The following is a 17930-nucleotide window of genomic DNA, read 5'->3' as shown; positions in this document are numbered from 1 at the left end:
CTGCTGGTGTTTCGGTAACATTCAACAGTCTGAACTGTTTTTTCATGCTGTTTTGTCATATAAATACAATTGAATTTATGTATTTGGGTTTATAAATTTTTTATCCTAGGTTCGAGAGGGGTTGCACTACAATCCTTACTTCCCTGGAGGAGCAATAGCCATGCCTAAGATGCTTAGTGATGGTTCTGTAGAGTATGAAGACGGAACACCTGCAACAGAATCTCAGGTAAAACTTCTGTATACCTGTACTAGTCTGGTTGAATAAAGAGGCACTGGATACTTATTTGTTATCGAATGTCGTCATAGATGGCGAAAGATGTTGTGACATATTTGACATGGGCTGCTGAGCCAGAGATGGAAGAGCGAAAACTAGTAAGTCCTGGTTAAATTTTATCCCCTGAAGCTAAGCACTATGATGAAATTTCTCATGAAGTGGCTAATAATTTGGTTGCATTATTGGTAATTTCAGATGGGATTTAAGTGGATTTTCGTGCTTTCGCTTGCTCTACTTCAAGCTGCTTACTATAGACGACTAAAATGGTCTGTGTACAAGTCTCGAAAGCTAGTTCTGGATGTTATCAACTGATCTCTTCTGTTCATACTTGTAAGATGCAGAACACTGCTTGTAAGTTGGTTTGTCAGAATAAAATGACACAAATATGGGACTACATATTATAAGTTGGTATTTGAGCCTTATTAAGAACAAATGAATAATTTTATTATAGCAATAAATTTTAAAAAAATTGTAAAAATAGATACATTGATCCTGAAACATACACTTAATGAACTCTTAAACCAAATTAACATCTAGAAACCTTGAAAAACCTCCTAGATGGGGTTGATGGGCATATAAAAAGTACCACTAAGTACTAGTATCGCGTAATAAGTTATAACCAAATATTTAAGCGTTCTATTACACATGATTTGGAGTGTTACGGTATGAACGAGCATGAAGAACCTTGACATCGTCGAGAACAGGACCACACATAGACCCATCAATAGTCATGGTGTAGAATGTGCTCAAAAATCTAATGACTGTTTTATCCTTGTTAGCCGTAAACACAAGTTTACCTCTTGTAAATCCACCGGTACCCTTAGAGTTATATGTGACCCTAGTGGTTGCCCTTTCAGCAAAGGCCTCAATCGCCAAAGGACCAACACACCCATTTTTGCCATCACCAACCATGAAAGTAAGGGCGTATGACCTACCCGGTTGGGTCCTAATGGTTTGAGCAATGGCGCTTTCTTTCCCTCCAACGAGCTCAACGGCTCTTTGGCCTTCTGGCACGAAGAAATGAAGGGAATCAATGTACTTGACGGCCTTAGAGGACTCGATCCTCCAGGCTGGTAGCGGAGAGTGACTGTCTTCGATGTTAGGAGGGATTAGGACACCCCATGATGAGCTATGGAACACATATGGCCCTTGTCCAAAGTCTCCATTCTTCACCAAGTTGCCTACAATAGATCAATTATTGTTAGTCATTTAGTCATAGTAAGGCAAAAATGTGGAAGTTTCCCTTCCACATGGAAAAATTAAGATGCTTGGTCACTTTTTTGTTTATGCATGTGCTTACTATAACACTCAAATCTTCTCACATGACATCAAATCACATGTTTTTAACTAGCCAACCCTATTATATCATTAAACAGTAGTGAATTTGCGGCATCAGTATAAAAATAATTTTAGTTCAGTAAAAATCAGGTGATAAAAAATCAAGTCTTATCTAGTTACCTTAAACTAACGTGCATGTGTTAAACAAACAAACGAGTTTTATGAGGAAAAAAAAGTAATAGTACCTCCGGTAGGCTTGACTGAATCCAAAATAGTAAGAGCAATGATATCAAGAAGAGGTCCACAAGCAGGGTCTTCACCAGGCTGGCCAGGGTTATGGAGGGTAACCTCGACGGCATTGGCCTCAGCACGGAACCCCCAAGCATAGGAGTCAAACCCAACACTCGAGTACACGGTTTGTAGGGGCAAGATCCCGGAATGTCCCTTAGAGCTAGGGGTGATCGTAACGTTGAGTACCTCCTCTTGTGAGCAAGTCCTTCCAAAGCTGAAGGTAAGGGCATAAAATTTGCCTGCTTGAGTAGCCACCTTTTGCTTAATAGAAGCATTAGAGCCTAGCCTTACGGCGTGTTTGCCCTCAGGTACGATTAAGACCATGTCTTGTTGCTTGGTTCCTGATGTTATGTACTCAACAAACCCTGTTACCTCCCATTTTGGGATTGCATACTTGCCCTCTATTTTGGTTCCGCTAATTTGAGTTGGGTTCGGCTTTGTCTCAAAGTCGCCATTTGGGAGCAATGCTGATCAAAATAAGTAATGTTTATTTAGCTTTAAACTAAAGATTTATAAAGTATACGAACAACAGACTAGCTGTTACACTTTAAAAAGTCACAAAGAACAAATAATATGGACGTTTAGTCGTTTAGACGGGTTGAGTCTTGACACCTCAAGGATATATAGTTGAAATCCAATTCAATAGGCATTTATTAAGCGTACTTAAAATATCATCTACTAAATGAAATGAAATTGAATCACATAAGTTATAAGTTAACGGACCACTGACAACCATGACCCAGTTAATTATGAGTTTATGACCCATAATTTAGTATCTATCCATATTTTTTTTTATCCAATTAAAGTGTACTAGTATTACAGCCGCAGGACAAATTATATTAGTAGTAAATTTTAAAAACATAGTAATAGTATAGTATAGTATTAAACATAAGTGAGCATGTGATTAAAGAGATTATTATTCGTCCACCCAAATCTAAAATGTCTGACTTCTTACATAATAATAACATGGCTTGCATATATAAAACTTCCCAACTAATAACAAGGTACCATGCTCCATTGCTCCAACTATACGCATGTTGTGTTGTAAGCTAATCAATCATTTTTGTTGGATTGGATCCTAAATAATATGGTTGGTTAGGGTGGCTGGTCGTGGTGCTACTCAAAAATTGAGATCGAATCATATTCACATTTATGCTTTGTTATTTTTTTTTTTAATTTAATTCTCAATTCGTGTAATATATGATTTGTGTATCTCTATAATGAGAAAATGAAAATTGTTTTAACATTCGAAAAATGACTACTATACATTAAACTCAATTATATATCCAATATATATATGATTAAAAACATATGATGTTAATATTACTCTATACTTCATATAGTATAAAAACCATGATTTCAGCTAAATGGTTTTATAGATTTTTTTTCTCTAAAAATTACTCCGTACTACATTTGTCATTTGTCTTCCATGTGCTTGTTTCCTTCTCTCAACCAACCCTCAGCTCATTACAGCACATATTAAATATTAATAAACGAGTCTCTTTCACACTAATTTATTATAAAGCGATGTGTAAAAAGTTTCCCAAAATAATATACTTGTATAAAATATCTCTTGCACACATAAGGTTAATTAAAAGTCACTTGAGTATGAAAGAAAACGTGTAGTACAGTGTTACTATCTTACTATATGTTACTAAATAGTAATATTAAACTCACTAGTTAGATCTATCCACCCATAAAGCTTGATAGTCGAGATCTACTTGGTAATTAGAATAATAATACTCCCCATTTAGTTGCATAACTAATTAAAATATGCTGAAAACTAGAGTATAGACTATATTGCAACAACATTAACCAACCTAATCTTTCTCGAAAGTCGAGAGAAAATGATGACTAATCTTAACTTCATCGGGAACATCCTATGATGAACATGTAGTAGTTGCATATTTCTCGGCCTAAATTTCTAAACTAATGTTATTTCATCGTAGAAATTACCAGCTTCTAGATAATATGGACAAAGGTTTTGCCACAATGTTCAATTTTTAAGAACGCCATTCATTTACATTGGCCTAAACTAGCAACGGCTACATTAACAACAATCGACACTTTAATCCTAAAGATCAGATGAAAAATTAACTAGCTACATGAAACAAGACTTTATCTCCTATACTTACCAACCAGAACTTAATTGACGTATCCAATTTTAAACTCAATACTGTAGTTAAATATGACGTACCAAGTTCTAGACTTGGTATGGTTTCACTCAAAATAATACTTATTCACTAAAAAGAATACGTTATAGTGTTGGTTTGTAACATACAAGTATATACTAGCTACAAGGTCTAATTAAGATCATAAACTATTATAAAGTCTAATATCCCTATCAATTTAGCATTGATGAATTGAAATGGAATGAAATTAAAACTTAAGAATATAAATATAAATAAAATAAACATACCTCCAAATGTAACGCAAATGCTAGAGGCTAGAAGTAGCACCACTACAAGCCCATTGAGCTTCGACATTGTATGTTAGAGAGAGAAAGAAGGAAGAGAGAGAAAGTTGATTTGAGTGTGTGAAAAATTAAGAGGGGGTGGCAAGGAGTTTATATGTGTTTTGAGTTATAAAATAGGACTTAATATTATTGGAATATTACATAAATGCCATTGGTTTGGACTGACAATAATCAACTGAGACCAGTAATAATTAAGTGGTAGTTTTTCATTAAAAAAATTAGCTAATTAATAATTAAGTATTAGTAGTACTTGTTAACTGTTTAGTTAATCAGAATTGATGATGACAGTTACTGGTGTTAGTTGAAAGTTAGGCAAAAAACACCTCAGCATCTTTCCTTAATTACATGAAACCAGGTAATTTATAGAACATGCTCAGTTCATGGTCTAAAACAGCTCTAGTAAACATTTATCTTTATGAATACATTGTACAGTTAGTTTTATGTTTGGAGTTCAAGTTTATATCTATTATTGATGAATTTTGAAGTGATTTTAAGATAGTGTGGTGTTTCGGAGAGACTTTTAACGGTTATGATATATGCAACCCTAAGATCAAACAATATATAGTAGATATCTTTTCTAAGATATTTATGACAAAATCACGTGTTCATTAGTGACGGATGCTAAATAAGTGCTTGACTTTTGCTAAATACTTTCATTAATTGTCCTTTAAATAGAATAATTAAGTTTTAAAATACAACACTTTAAATTGCATGCACTTTTTATGAGTGTAAAATAACAAAAGATTTGTATATGACAGGTTAAGAGCCTGTTCACATTTACTGAACTGAACTGATTGGAGCTGAATTGAATTGAACTGAACTGAATACAGCTGAAATGAATATTTTATGAGAGAAGGAAATCAGGAACTGAACTGAACTGATTGGAGCTGAGCTGAACTGAACTGAATTGAAATTAAACTGAAGTAAACAGGCAAGAGTCAATTTTAAAGGATATGGAATGTGTTCTATTATTTCAAAATTATACAATAACACTGCAATCTGTATATTATATTGCACCATGAACTACATGTAAAATTCAATTAATACCATATATATTATTCTAATTAATTAAGATAATTTTTTTCAAAATCCTATATATATCTTTCGGGTTGTAGAAAAGATTATTTTGTTGACGTGGTGTAACCATAGAATAACTTTTGTGGTTGCAAGAACTATATATGGTGATTCTTGTCAAAAAAAAAAAAAAAAAAAAAAAAAAAGAACTATGGTGATATATATACTCTAGACGTCATAACACGTTAGGAGGTCACTACTGGATAATTGGATATAGCCTATATAGGAAACCAACCTCCTTAGTTGTATAGACCATAACTTAAATAGCAAACTAAGATATTATATATAATGTTGAATTAAATGTTTAGACAGAAGATAAGTCTAATTTGTGCTCAATATCTTACAAAAAACGTTGTGTTACTTCTTAAGTGGAATGACTAGAAGAGGAAGGGGGAATTTCAAGGTATATAATTCATGGAATCCTTCATAATAGAGGCGTAAAACCAGGGTTTTCTCTGGTGAAAATTTAATTAATGGACAAAACCATTAAAACTCAATCACATGTTATGGCTAGGTTACTACTTACTATCCTTATCTTCTGCTCTTTTAAGCATATCTGTCTTCTATAAGTTTGACCATTGTCATTAATTTTCTAATTACATATTGACAATTTTTTTTTAACATTAACTATATTTTGTGGTCCAATGCCATATGTTTATTAACTTGGTACAATTTTTGATGATTGTATATTTGTATATATTTGTATGTGTAACTAGTGTAAGAATATAATAGGGCTAACTTTGTTTTATAGGAAAGTAATAAAGAAGACAATAAACAATGTATGGGGTTTTAAGAGAATTACATGATTCTATTCAATTTGAGACTATGAGTTATGACACATCAGCTAGTATGAAAAGATATAAGGTTGTAATAATTTCTAAGAATATAATGATCTATCAAATTAAAAGCACTTTTCGACTGATAGATACAAAGTATTTTGTATTTTCTAAGAATAAAATGACCCGCGATCACAGTATGTAATCTAACCATCTTGCACCACTTCCCTTAATCTATTGTATATTGCCAACCGTCTTCCTTCTAATTTGGGCCGGGGATGCAATTTAGACTATCAGACTAAGAGGATCCTTACTTGTATAACTCATACCAATGAGGATGACAAATTCAAAATTCAAAATTTATAGGTTATCAGATCAATTAGTTATAGGAAGGATTACTTGGAGTAGATTCTAAGCAATGAGTTAGCTTGCATCATAGGTAAACTTTTTTTATTACCTTTTTTGGATTTGTCATTGCTAATCAAATTAAAATAATTGAAGGAGAAAATAAAAACCAATGAGATGTCGAAATAGCCACAAAATATGCAATATAATTGATGAATCACCGAAAAAAGACTATAATCCATAAGTCACTATTTCACGTGCATGAGGCACATGGAAGTTTAGATTTGCAGAATTTGGATTTTTTTTTGTGAACCCTCTAAGAAATTGCAAAAGATACAACCCAAAAATTATTAAATTAAATATAACTTAGGAATCAATCAATCCCACAAATTATTTGATTAATTAATTCAGAAAAAATCAAATTGGGGTCAACATATAGCAGATACGAACGAAACATAAATCAGGTATTATCTAATATTCAACTTTGAGACATTATATTATAAATTATAATTAATATTAATACAAAGATCAATTAATCAATTAGAGACCTTAATCTCTTAAGCATTCCATGTGCATTGGAGTGTTAGATCATGGTTTTTATGTATATGTGTGTACATGAAGTTGTTATTGAGTTTAATTAAATTTTTTGGTGTAAAATTATTGAGATTTCTATTTATTTGTAATTTTTTATGTCTATAAATTTATGCTCCATATTGTTTTTCTGCCTTCTGGTCGGCAATAATGTATTATGGGTGGTTTGTTTATAAATTGTGCCATATGTAACTATGTACGTACATGCATTTTATGTTCTAGCTAGAGGTGACTGAGTTGTGAAGAAAGTATTATCTCGGCTTGAAGTTTGGACTACGATTATGCATTTGACACCTAATAATTAAGTACTACGTATATTTTTTCCCGATTTTTGATTTAATTTGTGACATTTGTTTTTATAATCAATATCAACTAATCTAACATAAGTATGGGTTTAACTGAACATGCGCTTTGTATTAGATTTTGTAAAATAAATGAATAAAATATAGACAACAAAGTTTAAAAATTAAAAAAAAGGTATGGATCAAAATATAGACACTTACTTTTTCAAAATAATCTCTTCCACTTTCCTTCAAAAAAAAAATAAAAAAAATAATCTCTTCCACTTAGCCACTCAGAACTAATGAGTAGTTATGGGTAATATATAAGAGAGATTGGTACATTAGTCTTGTTGGAATATTGTGACAATTGATTTCTTTATAAATATACAAAGAAAAAACCATTTTATTTAGCGACTTTTATACAAACGTATTAAATAATACAAGTGCAGAGTAGTACAATAGAAATCATAGTTATACTCTTTATATTATACTTCCTTTTTTTTTTTTCTCTTTGCCAAACTTTTAGCTTATGCATTATTTATGTATTTCCATTGGTTAGATTTTGATGATATATAGCTATTGAAAAATATAGTCAGTCATGTAGAATCTTGTTGATTCACTTCGATTTTTACTTTCATAATATCAAATTTTAATTAAATTTTAACGTATTGACAATCTAATATATTATTAGTGCATTGACAAGCATGCAATAAGGAGTGTTGCAAATAATACGTAGTAATAATACAGAGAAAGTAAATTAATAAAAAATAAATAATTTTCTTTACATAGTAATGTTACTCCTTAATTAAAAATGTTTTATGTACTCTTTCAAAAAAAAAAAAATGTTTTATGTACCAATTAGTGTCTTCATTGGTCGGTTAGCACCTGGCAAATCAGCGTTAAAATGGGAGTTTTTTTTTAATGGAAAAAATTTTAAATTTCCTTATTCACTCAAATATATTGCAATTGAAATTTGAAAACACCCAAAAATATTTAAAGCAATCATTTCATGCTAGAAAACTTTCTGTGTTGTAAGACTATTTTTTTTCCTGATACCCCACTAGCTTAGCTATTGACCAATAATGAAAATATTTATTCACATAATAATGTTTACATGGAAAATTAAGAAGCTGTTTGTATTATTAAGTGGCGATAATAGTGATACTACATGATGTTCTAACCGTGACAATCAAATTAAAGAAAACAATAGTCAATAGAATAATATGATTTAAACGGATAATTTTGCTATAACTACAATAATGTTTTAGTCATGGTTAAATTTTGATCAAAATCATTGATTTTTTTAGCATAAAAAGCGATATTCAATATTATTGAAAATCCTTCCATTTGTAATGGACAAGCAAAAATTGTGGCCTGAGAGAGCATTTAATTCACATACTATGACAAATCATCATGATACAAATAATAACGTACACGCTTCTAAAAAAGTAAAAAGGCCTAATAGCAAATAGAAATGAGGTATCAGAAGACACAATTAGCTAATGTACAATTATGTAAGAGAAATGATGAAATGACAAAGCGTGTTAAATCTTAAATGTAGTTCGAAATAGTACGAGTACAACTAATATTGATATGTAACCATCTACATCCATAGTGTATACAACAAGTCAACAATGCAAATCATTTATTGAACGTTAGACGAAGGACAATTATAATTTAGAGCTAGAGATTTAATAATGTTTGGTTATATGTGCTCTACTAGTTTGGTGTTACATCAAGGACATCATATTTGTTTAGAACTTTAGATAAGAAAGTTTGGGCTGCAGTTAGTGACTATTGGCCCAAGTATATGCTGTCCAGGCCCAATTACCAGCCCAAGAAAAAAACTGACTCTATCGATGTTTCGTTTTACACCAAATTTTTTTGGGACAGCATACATCAACTTAACACAATCATAACTAGACTATGGGCCTGTTCATATTTACTTAATTTCAGTTCAGTTCAGCTCCAATCAGTTCAGTTCAGTTCAGTTCAGTTCAGTTCAGCTCTTAATTTCCCTCTCACATAAAATATTCATTTCAGCTCAGTTCAGTTCAGTTCAGTTCAGTTCAGCTCCAATTAGTTCAGTTCAGTTCAGTTCAGCTCATTTCAGTAAATATGAACAGGCCCTATGCCAAACGAAATAAAAGACTAATCATAACTACACCATCAAAACTAGACTTGATAAAATAAATCTGATCCCAAATACTCGAATTAACTTAACACAATCAAAACTAGACTATGTCAACCGAAATCAAAGACTAGTCATTGTTACACAATCAAAACTAGACTTGAAGCCGGATCTGATCCCTATTACTCGAGTTAAGATCTGATTTTCTTGAATTTATAGAAATGTAAATTTTAAATGTGGATTTATACATTTTGTGTTATTTCAAACACAAAGAATTGATACAATTTATGTACATGTATAACAAAAACAAATAAAATAATATATAAAAATATAAATAAGAAACATGTACATGTATAACAAATTTCATTATTTTCCCGGCAACTTCAACATAGGTTATCATCAATTGTTTTCAACTTTTCATTGTCTTCATGATCATCAATTCATCAATATAATTTACTCTTGTCAAAATTGTACTTCTAACATTCTTCTTCTTCCAATCATACAATGTCTTCCGGATGAACCTGAGCGCAAATATTTTGTATATACTATCAGTCATTTAAGACTTTATAGAGTATTACTCGCAGTGTTATTTTGTTAGAGATAATATCGGAAAATATATCAAATATAAGAGAGTAATTAATTCCTTTGTAACATACCTTAAAAGGTAAGTCATGTCGGAAGCTCATAGCTCTGGGCTTCACTTCTTTCCTACCACTCGAAGCCCGTCTTTCGCTACGAAAGCTCATAGTTCTAATCTTTAGCTCTCCTCTATGAGTTGTTAACTCATCCAAAATTTCAGAATCAGAAAATTCTTCTTCTATTTCTTCTTCATTGTCAAAAATGCTGTGAATTGGCGTCCCATTTTCCTGTTCATAATATAAATTTAGCAAATTATCATTATGTGCTTATTAAAATATATACTCGTACGTAAGTACGTGTGTATGATAACACTATGAAGTTGTACATGTAACATTTGATAACACTATGAACGTATGTACCTTAAAAGAGAATGACATACGACGGAAAGAACGCCTCGAATTCCCTAGGACTTCCTCATATTCGTGAGCATCGAGTTCGTGCAAGTAATGTGGCTCAATATACCTTGGTAGTATAAGATGTCTTATAATTATAAGAAGAAAAAATGGCAAAGGAAAGATTATTCCTACTAAGGGTATCCATGTCATGCCATAACAAATGATCAAGTATGTTAATTGGAATATGGTAAATGCCGCGATACATTTGAACGGTACGGTTTCCACATACGAAGCGTGATTCCTTTGCAAAACCCTGCCAAATAATAGATATAACACATTAATCAGTACTCGTCATATAAAAATCAAATTGATGATAACACGTTCTATCACACAAAGATAGAGAATTGTAACATTTCGCTAGCATAAGTGTTAGGATAATAGAATTAAGCGTGTTCACACGTAAAAAGTGTACGTTTGATATAATTAGGCGATTTTTAAAATTTTTGTGTTATAATCTACGTAGGACTTACTTGTGCAATCTACTTTTATTGACAAGTAGTAGTATGATTCTCTCCCAAAACTGGTTGCCAGGGAGACTGTCAAAGGCCATATAGGCTAAGTATCCCCAAAGAAGTGAAGATGGAATTCGCTTTAGGGCAGGCATCGCGAAAACAGAAATCGCGAGGAGAAGGGATTGTATTAGATTGCTCAATCTTTGCTCGTTAACACGCACCGGTAAGTAGTTATCGATGTGCTTCTCGGGGTCAAATGTTGCATTTCCATTTTTGTCATCAATTTCTCCTTTCATCACTACTTGTTTTAAGTCTTCAAGCTCCTTAACCACTCCATTTGTCTACAATATAAAACCCAATTAGATTTCTTTTGTCATGTGCTACATTAAAATTGTCGTAGTTATTACATGCACTTGGATGTACCTAAAAGACATATAATGTCCTTGTGCGTGGTTCTGAAATGCACATGTATAGCAAAATCTAATTTAATGTAATTATTTTTGTATGGCTCTAATAATTAAATTTTTTCTTATACTAGTACAGAGTATATCTTAGACCTAATCTTTGGTATGAATTATGTATACTAAGCTAACAAGCAGCAAAGATTGCAATTAATGAAAATTTTGTAGTGCAAAACTTACCAACTTTTTCATGTCCATTTCAAGGAAAATAGCTTGCATATTGCCATAAATTTCAGTGTTGCTAGCCCGTTCATGTATGCTTGCTTTGGCACTTTCGACCATCTTTCTTCGAAGAAACTGTCTTTTGAGCACGGCGAGTGCCTTAGTGTGCATAGGAGAATGTGGAATAAGGGCATAGGAAGGAGGAAGTCCAAGTAACCCACAAACCAAAGTCTGTTAAAAACGTTACACTAATTTTAGTAATAATTAATGAAACTATAAATGTGTTGCTTCTAGGAGAAAAACTTTAGACATAATGTATGGGTTAGATAGTGACAAACCATTAAGCCAAGAAGAAAGATGTCGTAATGGTAAGAAGAAGGGTGCTTAAGATTGAAATCTCGTTGTTGTGTCATCTTTGAAGCCACATTTTGCTCGAAAAAGAATAGTCCTGCTACCATTAATCCCGGTATGAAGGCCCCTACTATATGTCTTCCAGGCACATCCCCCATTTTCTGCAAAATATATGCAGATTGATCAATAAAACAAATTTTACTCCTAATTTGAATTGTGTGACGTTGAATTGGAGTAAAATCAAGTTTACCTTAGCAATAGTCCAAGGGTGCAACGAGTCTGTATCCCAAGGATGAGGACTGAATAACCTTCTAGGAACTTCTGAAGGAACTTTGCTAGGTACACCATATGACAATGCTGTCCATCCCAGTACTATCAAAGGAACCCCAAAATTCGCGATAAAATTTCTAATACGACCTACACAAAATCAGCCAATAATATTAATTTGAACGTTTATGAAACATGGACGTACCAAAATTCAATTACAATAAATATATGTGAGACAATTTCATCCAAGACTTACACCTAGCCTGCCTAAATTTGTATAGTAGTACCAACAATTATCACTTGTTTATTATATTTTGTTAAGTGGATAATTAATTAATGTTCGTTAAAGTAATTGATTTCATTGAACTAACCTGTTCCATACCACCATGATCTTGCATTTCTACTTTTGAAGGCAGTATAGATAAACCCTAAAGAGAATATGACCGCGAGCAATCCATTGGAGTAAAGCCACTCGAATTCATATGCTTCATTATCATCTAAGTCTTTCCCTTTGGGTACATGAAACTCACTTATGATCCCCTGTGATAATTAGATCCATCAATTAGCTTAGAAGCTAATGAAGAATGAATATGTATGTATGAATATACTCTAAATTAATTTCCAATTTTTATATTTCGTAGTTGACTTGTATAATACCTTGATAGCTTCTTGGATGAAAAGAACAGCTATTAGCATTTCAATAAACTCTTCAGCTATCCTTGTGAATAGGTCAATGATAACACACGCGTTAAATATTGCCGTTAGCACTAATAAAAGCGAAGCCCATACACAAACCCTGCAACATATAATTAAAGATCGATATGTTAACACAAATCTACTCACCGTTCATTTTGACACTATATCAATATACTCGATCTTGTTTAGTGGTACGTATAATCAAATATGAAGTATGTTCATATGGTCAAAGTTGTACATTGACAAACGTAAAAGTCAAATTGAGTGAACCGAAAAAAAGATGGAGTTGATGTCATTGCATGCATATTGTAACTTCCACGTGTAAATAATCAATCAAACATGTAATATTGAATAAATTTACCATGCTGTCCAAGCCAAGAAAAGAGGTTTAAGGTCATCCTTTTGTTTAGCAAAATTGTACAAGAAAGTATACATAAGAACAGTTGGTTCTGCTACTCCTTGTATTAAAAGTGGTTGTCCACCAATTACTGATTGTAACACACCACAAATTGCTGCCGATGATATAGTTTGCACTGAGCCTAGGCTTCCACCTATCAAATTATTCACATTCGTATTATTATGACAATATAGAAACGAACACTAAACATTTAATAATATCAAACGACATGTGAAGTTACACTATTTAGTAAAGCTTCATTATCATTAGTCCGTTTTATAGTTTTCCATACAATACTAGGAATCTAGGGTACGGTGACCTAATTTATTACACAAATTTATAAGATGAGGAAATTAAACCAAACCTGTTTTCTTTTTCAAAAGCTCCCCAAAGGCTATAGCCGGAAGTGCCGAAGTAAAAAAGATGGAGGCAGCGGGTGTAAGTATCCTATAATTACATTTAGAAGCACAATTAGATTAATCAAGTAAATTAAACAAGGTTAATATATACTTCGTAAGTTTTATTTGTAACAAATTAAAACGTACCCAACTCCATATTTGAAGCCATTCGTCCAATCTTGCTTATAACACGAAAGCCTTCCTCTTATATCGCTTGTAATTCCCCTAAATGGAGCCTGTATATCATCCATATTTCGCCTGTAATATTATTTATGAAATATGAAGAGTAAATAGCTTGTAAGATAAATCAATTTATTCAATAATGTTCGTCGTTATACACTTATACTACCTATACAAGTGCAAGAAAATGTAGTTAGTCTAGTGCATGAGTTGAATACAAGCGAGTTATAATTTATAAACGTCCAACATCAAACTTAATACCGATGAATATGCAAAAAAAAATGTAATTTGAGTTGGATTATGATACATAAAAAAACAGTTTACTGCTAATTTCAATTAATGACCTTTTTTCAGCATAGATACGTTCTGAATACATTGCTAATAAACGATTACTAAAGAAGTTAGTGTACCTTTGGGAGCGAAGTTGAAGGCTATAATACACGGACGATTAATCTTATCAAAAATTTCGAGGACTTGGGGGAAGATTAGCTAAGGTTTAAGGGACTAATTGTGAGTTATGAATGAAAAATAATGCAAAATAAAAGATTGCTTTATATAGTGAAGACGAACGAGCTAGTGGACACCAGAAAGATTTTCTGTCATTAGTCAATGATAACTACTTGCAATTTAATTACTTAAGTTCTATAATTAAGGAAGTATTGTTTTGCATGATTAAGCCAATAATTCATTATTTGTTCCAATATATTTTTTTTTCCTAATTATATGAAACGTGGGCGGCATATTTATACTGCGAATTGAAATGGATAAATATAGTAAGCAAAAGCTGTAATAAGATAAAGATGAATATGATGATAGACAAGAATAATACGTAGTAATTAATGTTTTGAGATAAAATTGTTATTACCATCATATGTTTATTGTCCATATATACTTTGGAAGTATACTAGGAGGCTAAAGCTAAGAGTGATCTTTATGATTACTAGTGAAATATATTAGACTCTAACTTTGTAATATTTTATTAAACTCGTAACTTTGTAATTAAGGTAATTCAATCACATACTAAAGAAATTTTTGCAAAGACAACTTTGCTAAGCTTTAGTTTCCAAGACACTATTGTACAATCTAACAACTTTGAATAACCTATACTCGATAGTTTTCTTGTAATTATCATCAAATTATTCAAATGGAGTTCAATTACTTTAACGATTATGATTTATACAACCCTAAGCATTAAATAAATGTCATCCATAGTAATTAAACATGACATTATTATGTATTGATTGGTGTTTTGAATGTTTGATAATGCTTATCAATATTCTTTTAGATTTATTATGAGATGAAGGTAATAGCTAAGATAGTAATACGTTACCAAACAACTTCTCTAAAGATCAGTAAGAGATTGTGTGCGTGATGAAGCGAATAAATAATTTCTAACTTCATAGGATTCAAAGTCTTTGATCATCAGAAAGAAAATAAGATAAAATCAAAGGATATTCTAATACAATTTAAAGTGTACAATAATGTCATTCCTTTAGGTAAAAGTCGACGTTCATAATCATAAATTAATAAATTATAGACCATCCGACATCAAATGACTAAATTAGCTCCCATGTTTCTTTCTCTTTATCTTATTTAAACCACGATTATAATGATATCAATTAACCAAATTTGTCTTATATTGCATCGTCATTATAAGATAAAGTAATGTACAATTTTATGTATCGAGTAGTATTTCGTATAATTTATTTTATTTTGAAAAACACAAATTTAATAATCTAATTTCCCAAACTTCTGCAAGTTATTTTGTCATGATAAGACGTGTTAAAACCATGAAATAGTGCCAGCAAACTAAAATAACTAGCTACACTAAGGAGTAATTCGTATGTTCTAGATAAATTTTGTCTTCATTTAGCTAAATTTTGGTCTCATCTCTTTTCAAATACCTTGTGTCCTCCTTGTTCTCATTCGTACTTGAAATCTATATTAAATTTTTAATGGTCTAACTTAATCAAAAGGTTAAACTTTAAGGATTGATCTGATAGATTGATTTTATATTTTATCATGCCGCCCCCTGGATAAGAGCGAGGCTTTGGACTTGAAGAGTGGATGCAATACATTGGCTCTCTATATATACCCAGCGAATATCTGATCTTATATTTGAATGAAGCTGTAATTTAATTTTCTTGTCACACATTGACTCCGATACAACTATGTTAATGGACCAAATTAAATCAATCTAAAGCAGGCCGGTTAAACTAAGGGGCCGGTTACTGAACCATCACGCCTGTGTTTTAATTACCAGGCAACGCTTATAATTTGATATGCAAACAACATGGCTAACTGGCTAAGTTACACAGCTCTATTTTATATCAGGTTAAAAAAGACAAAACATTAATACTTGTGCTTATTTTAGTTTTATTTCCCTAATAGATTTGTTCTTGTGTGTTAATGAAGCATTGCTTGGTAAGATGTCTTATCTAGGAATCTGCCTGATGTATGGTTATTTGACATTTAAATCAAACAAATCTAGAGGTCAACAATATTAACATCATCATCCCTTAATCATGGGTATAGTTACTATAGTATAAGTTATTAACAAAATAATCAAGGTACGGTCAAGTACAACCTCTTGCATACATCTTACATGTATGATAATAGCGTATCGTTTATTCTCTCCGAGGAATAATAAAAGTGAAATGTAATACAAGATTAATACTTCCTCCATTTTTTAGAATTTAGATGCATCACTAAGATCACTTTAGAAAAACACGGAATCCTACACAATGTTTGGAGATGAGAGAGTATGATATGAGGGAGAGTAACTAGAAAAGAAAGTGATGCATCTAAAATTAAAAGGAAAAATTGTCCGGATTAATCCCATCTTAGCATTTGCGAAAAATGATCCTACTTTTGGAATATTTTTAAATAATCTTGCCTTTATACTCAATCCGCTCAAAATGGTCTCGAGTAACCTGTAACCGGTTGAATAAGTTTTTTTTAAAAAAAATTAATTTAATGTAGTAATAATCGGTTTTTTTACTTCTTCTATATGTTATATATTTTTAAATAATTCTCATTCTCATTAACGAGTACAGGGTGCAGGCTGCTGGTCGAGCCTATTGTAATGGCAACCTAATAATTTCTTATGGTTTGACGAAGCTAAACATATTGGCATGGGAATGAAGTACATTATGAGTTGCATTTAATGATAATTAATTTGTTCCAATTTATGTGATAGGCGAGAGTGTGCACACATAAAATCCAAGTGGTCATATATGTGATAAGATGCTTATCAATGCTCATCTTGAAACGATGAACCTCTTATCAATTCAAAGATATTAAATTCCTAAGCTATTTATGTGATGTCATTTACGTACGTACTACACTATTATACTAGATGATCATATATAATTAGCTGTATAATTTTAATATTATAGTTTGTAATGCCTGTAAATATTGACATTGTCAAAGAATCATGCTTAAGCTAGATTCAAATTATCAACTTCATATTACTCGTATTAATTACTTTAATATTTGAAAAAATTAATAAATGAAATTAATCTTTGGCTTTATTTATTTGTCTCATTCGTTTAAGTAATAAAGACGGTCCAAAATGGATGCAATGCGTGCGGATGTTTAACGGTAAGCGTTAATAGATGATTAATAATTTCGGAGGTAACTTAAGTTTAAAATTTTAGCCACCATCATCTCTAACAATGAGCTTGTTGATTATTTTGATAATGATTTATATTATATTTTGCAAAATGTGTAGGAACTAGCAAGCTAAGCATGATCTATAGACTATAAGGTGGAGGAGTTATCTTCTTTGATTTATAAACATGCAAATAATTAGTAAATTTATTATACAAAGTAATGACCTATATACGATAGGTCATGAACATTCCAGGCCAATTTGTAACTTTTATTGCCTTTGTGGTTGATTTGGATTTTAGAAATAATAATAATTCATAATATTCCTTTATTGAAAAACTAGGGGAAATTCCCTTTTTTTCATATTGAGAAACAAAATTTGTTTCTCATAAGGGCTTTTTTG

General features: G+C 31.6%; 2 protein-coding genes across 2 annotated transcripts; both read right to left on the bottom strand.

Moving 5' to 3' along the window:
• Window positions 1–693: 693 nt before the first annotated feature.
• Window positions 694–4372, bottom strand: LOC145621021 (BIIDXI-like protein At5g11420). Its single transcript, XM_081675759.1, has 3 exons — window positions 4263–4372; window positions 1798–2310; window positions 694–1455 (listed from the first exon to the last, which is right to left on the bottom strand). The coding sequence occupies exons 1-3, from the start codon at window positions 4327–4329 to the stop codon at window positions 914–916; spliced, it is 1122 nt and encodes a 373-aa protein (XP_081531885.1). The 5' UTR covers window positions 4330–4372; the 3' UTR covers window positions 694–913.
• A 5642-nt stretch (window positions 4373–10014) lies between these two features.
• On the bottom strand, window positions 10015–13986 carry LOC145619943 (boron transporter 4-like). Its single transcript, XM_081674620.1, has 12 exons — window positions 13883–13986; window positions 13702–13784; window positions 13302–13491; window positions 12902–13040; window positions 12616–12784; window positions 12228–12394; window positions 11965–12138; window positions 11645–11857; window positions 11022–11344; window positions 10516–10804; window positions 10174–10383; window positions 10015–10038 (listed from the first exon to the last, which is right to left on the bottom strand). The coding sequence occupies exons 1-12, from the start codon at window positions 13984–13986 to the stop codon at window positions 10015–10017; spliced, it is 2085 nt and encodes a 694-aa protein (XP_081530746.1).
• Between the last annotated feature and the right edge of the window lie 3944 nt (window positions 13987–17930).

The sequence above is a fragment of the Chenopodium album genome, chromosome 27, assembly GCF_948465745.1.
Source record: "Chenopodium album chromosome 27, dcCheAlbu1.1, whole genome shotgun sequence".
In the NCBI taxonomy this organism is placed as follows: Eukaryota; Viridiplantae; Streptophyta; class Magnoliopsida; order Caryophyllales; family Amaranthaceae; genus Chenopodium; species Chenopodium album.
Note: the sequence above shows the minus strand (reverse complement) of the source record. Positions and strands in the feature narration are given on the sequence as shown.

Bases quoted from the DNA above. Each gene is read 5' to 3' on its own strand.
- LOC145621021 (XM_081675759.1), bottom strand. From the start codon at position 4,329: ATGTCGAAGCTCAATGGGCTTGTAGTGGTGCTACTTCTAGCCTCTAGC. The intron at 2,311-4,262 runs GTATGTTTATTT...TATTTTGATCAG, and splicing joins CATTTGCGTTACATTTGGAG to CATTGCTCCCAAATGGCGAC. The intron at 1,456-1,797 runs GTACTATTACTT...GATCTATTGTAG, and splicing joins TTCAGTCAAGCCTACCGGAG to GCAACTTGGTGAAGAATGGA.
- LOC145619943 (XM_081674620.1), bottom strand. From the start codon at position 13,986: ATGGATGATATACAGGCTCCATTTAGGGGAATTACAAGCGATATAAGA. The intron at 13,041-13,301 runs GTAAATTTATTC...TATATGTTGCAG, and splicing joins TTCTTGGCTTGGACAGCATG to GGTTTGTGTATGGGCTTCGC. The intron at 12,785-12,901 runs GTATTATACAAG...TAATTATCACAG, and splicing joins TCATCCAAGAAGCTATCAAG to GGGATCATAAGTGAGTTTCA.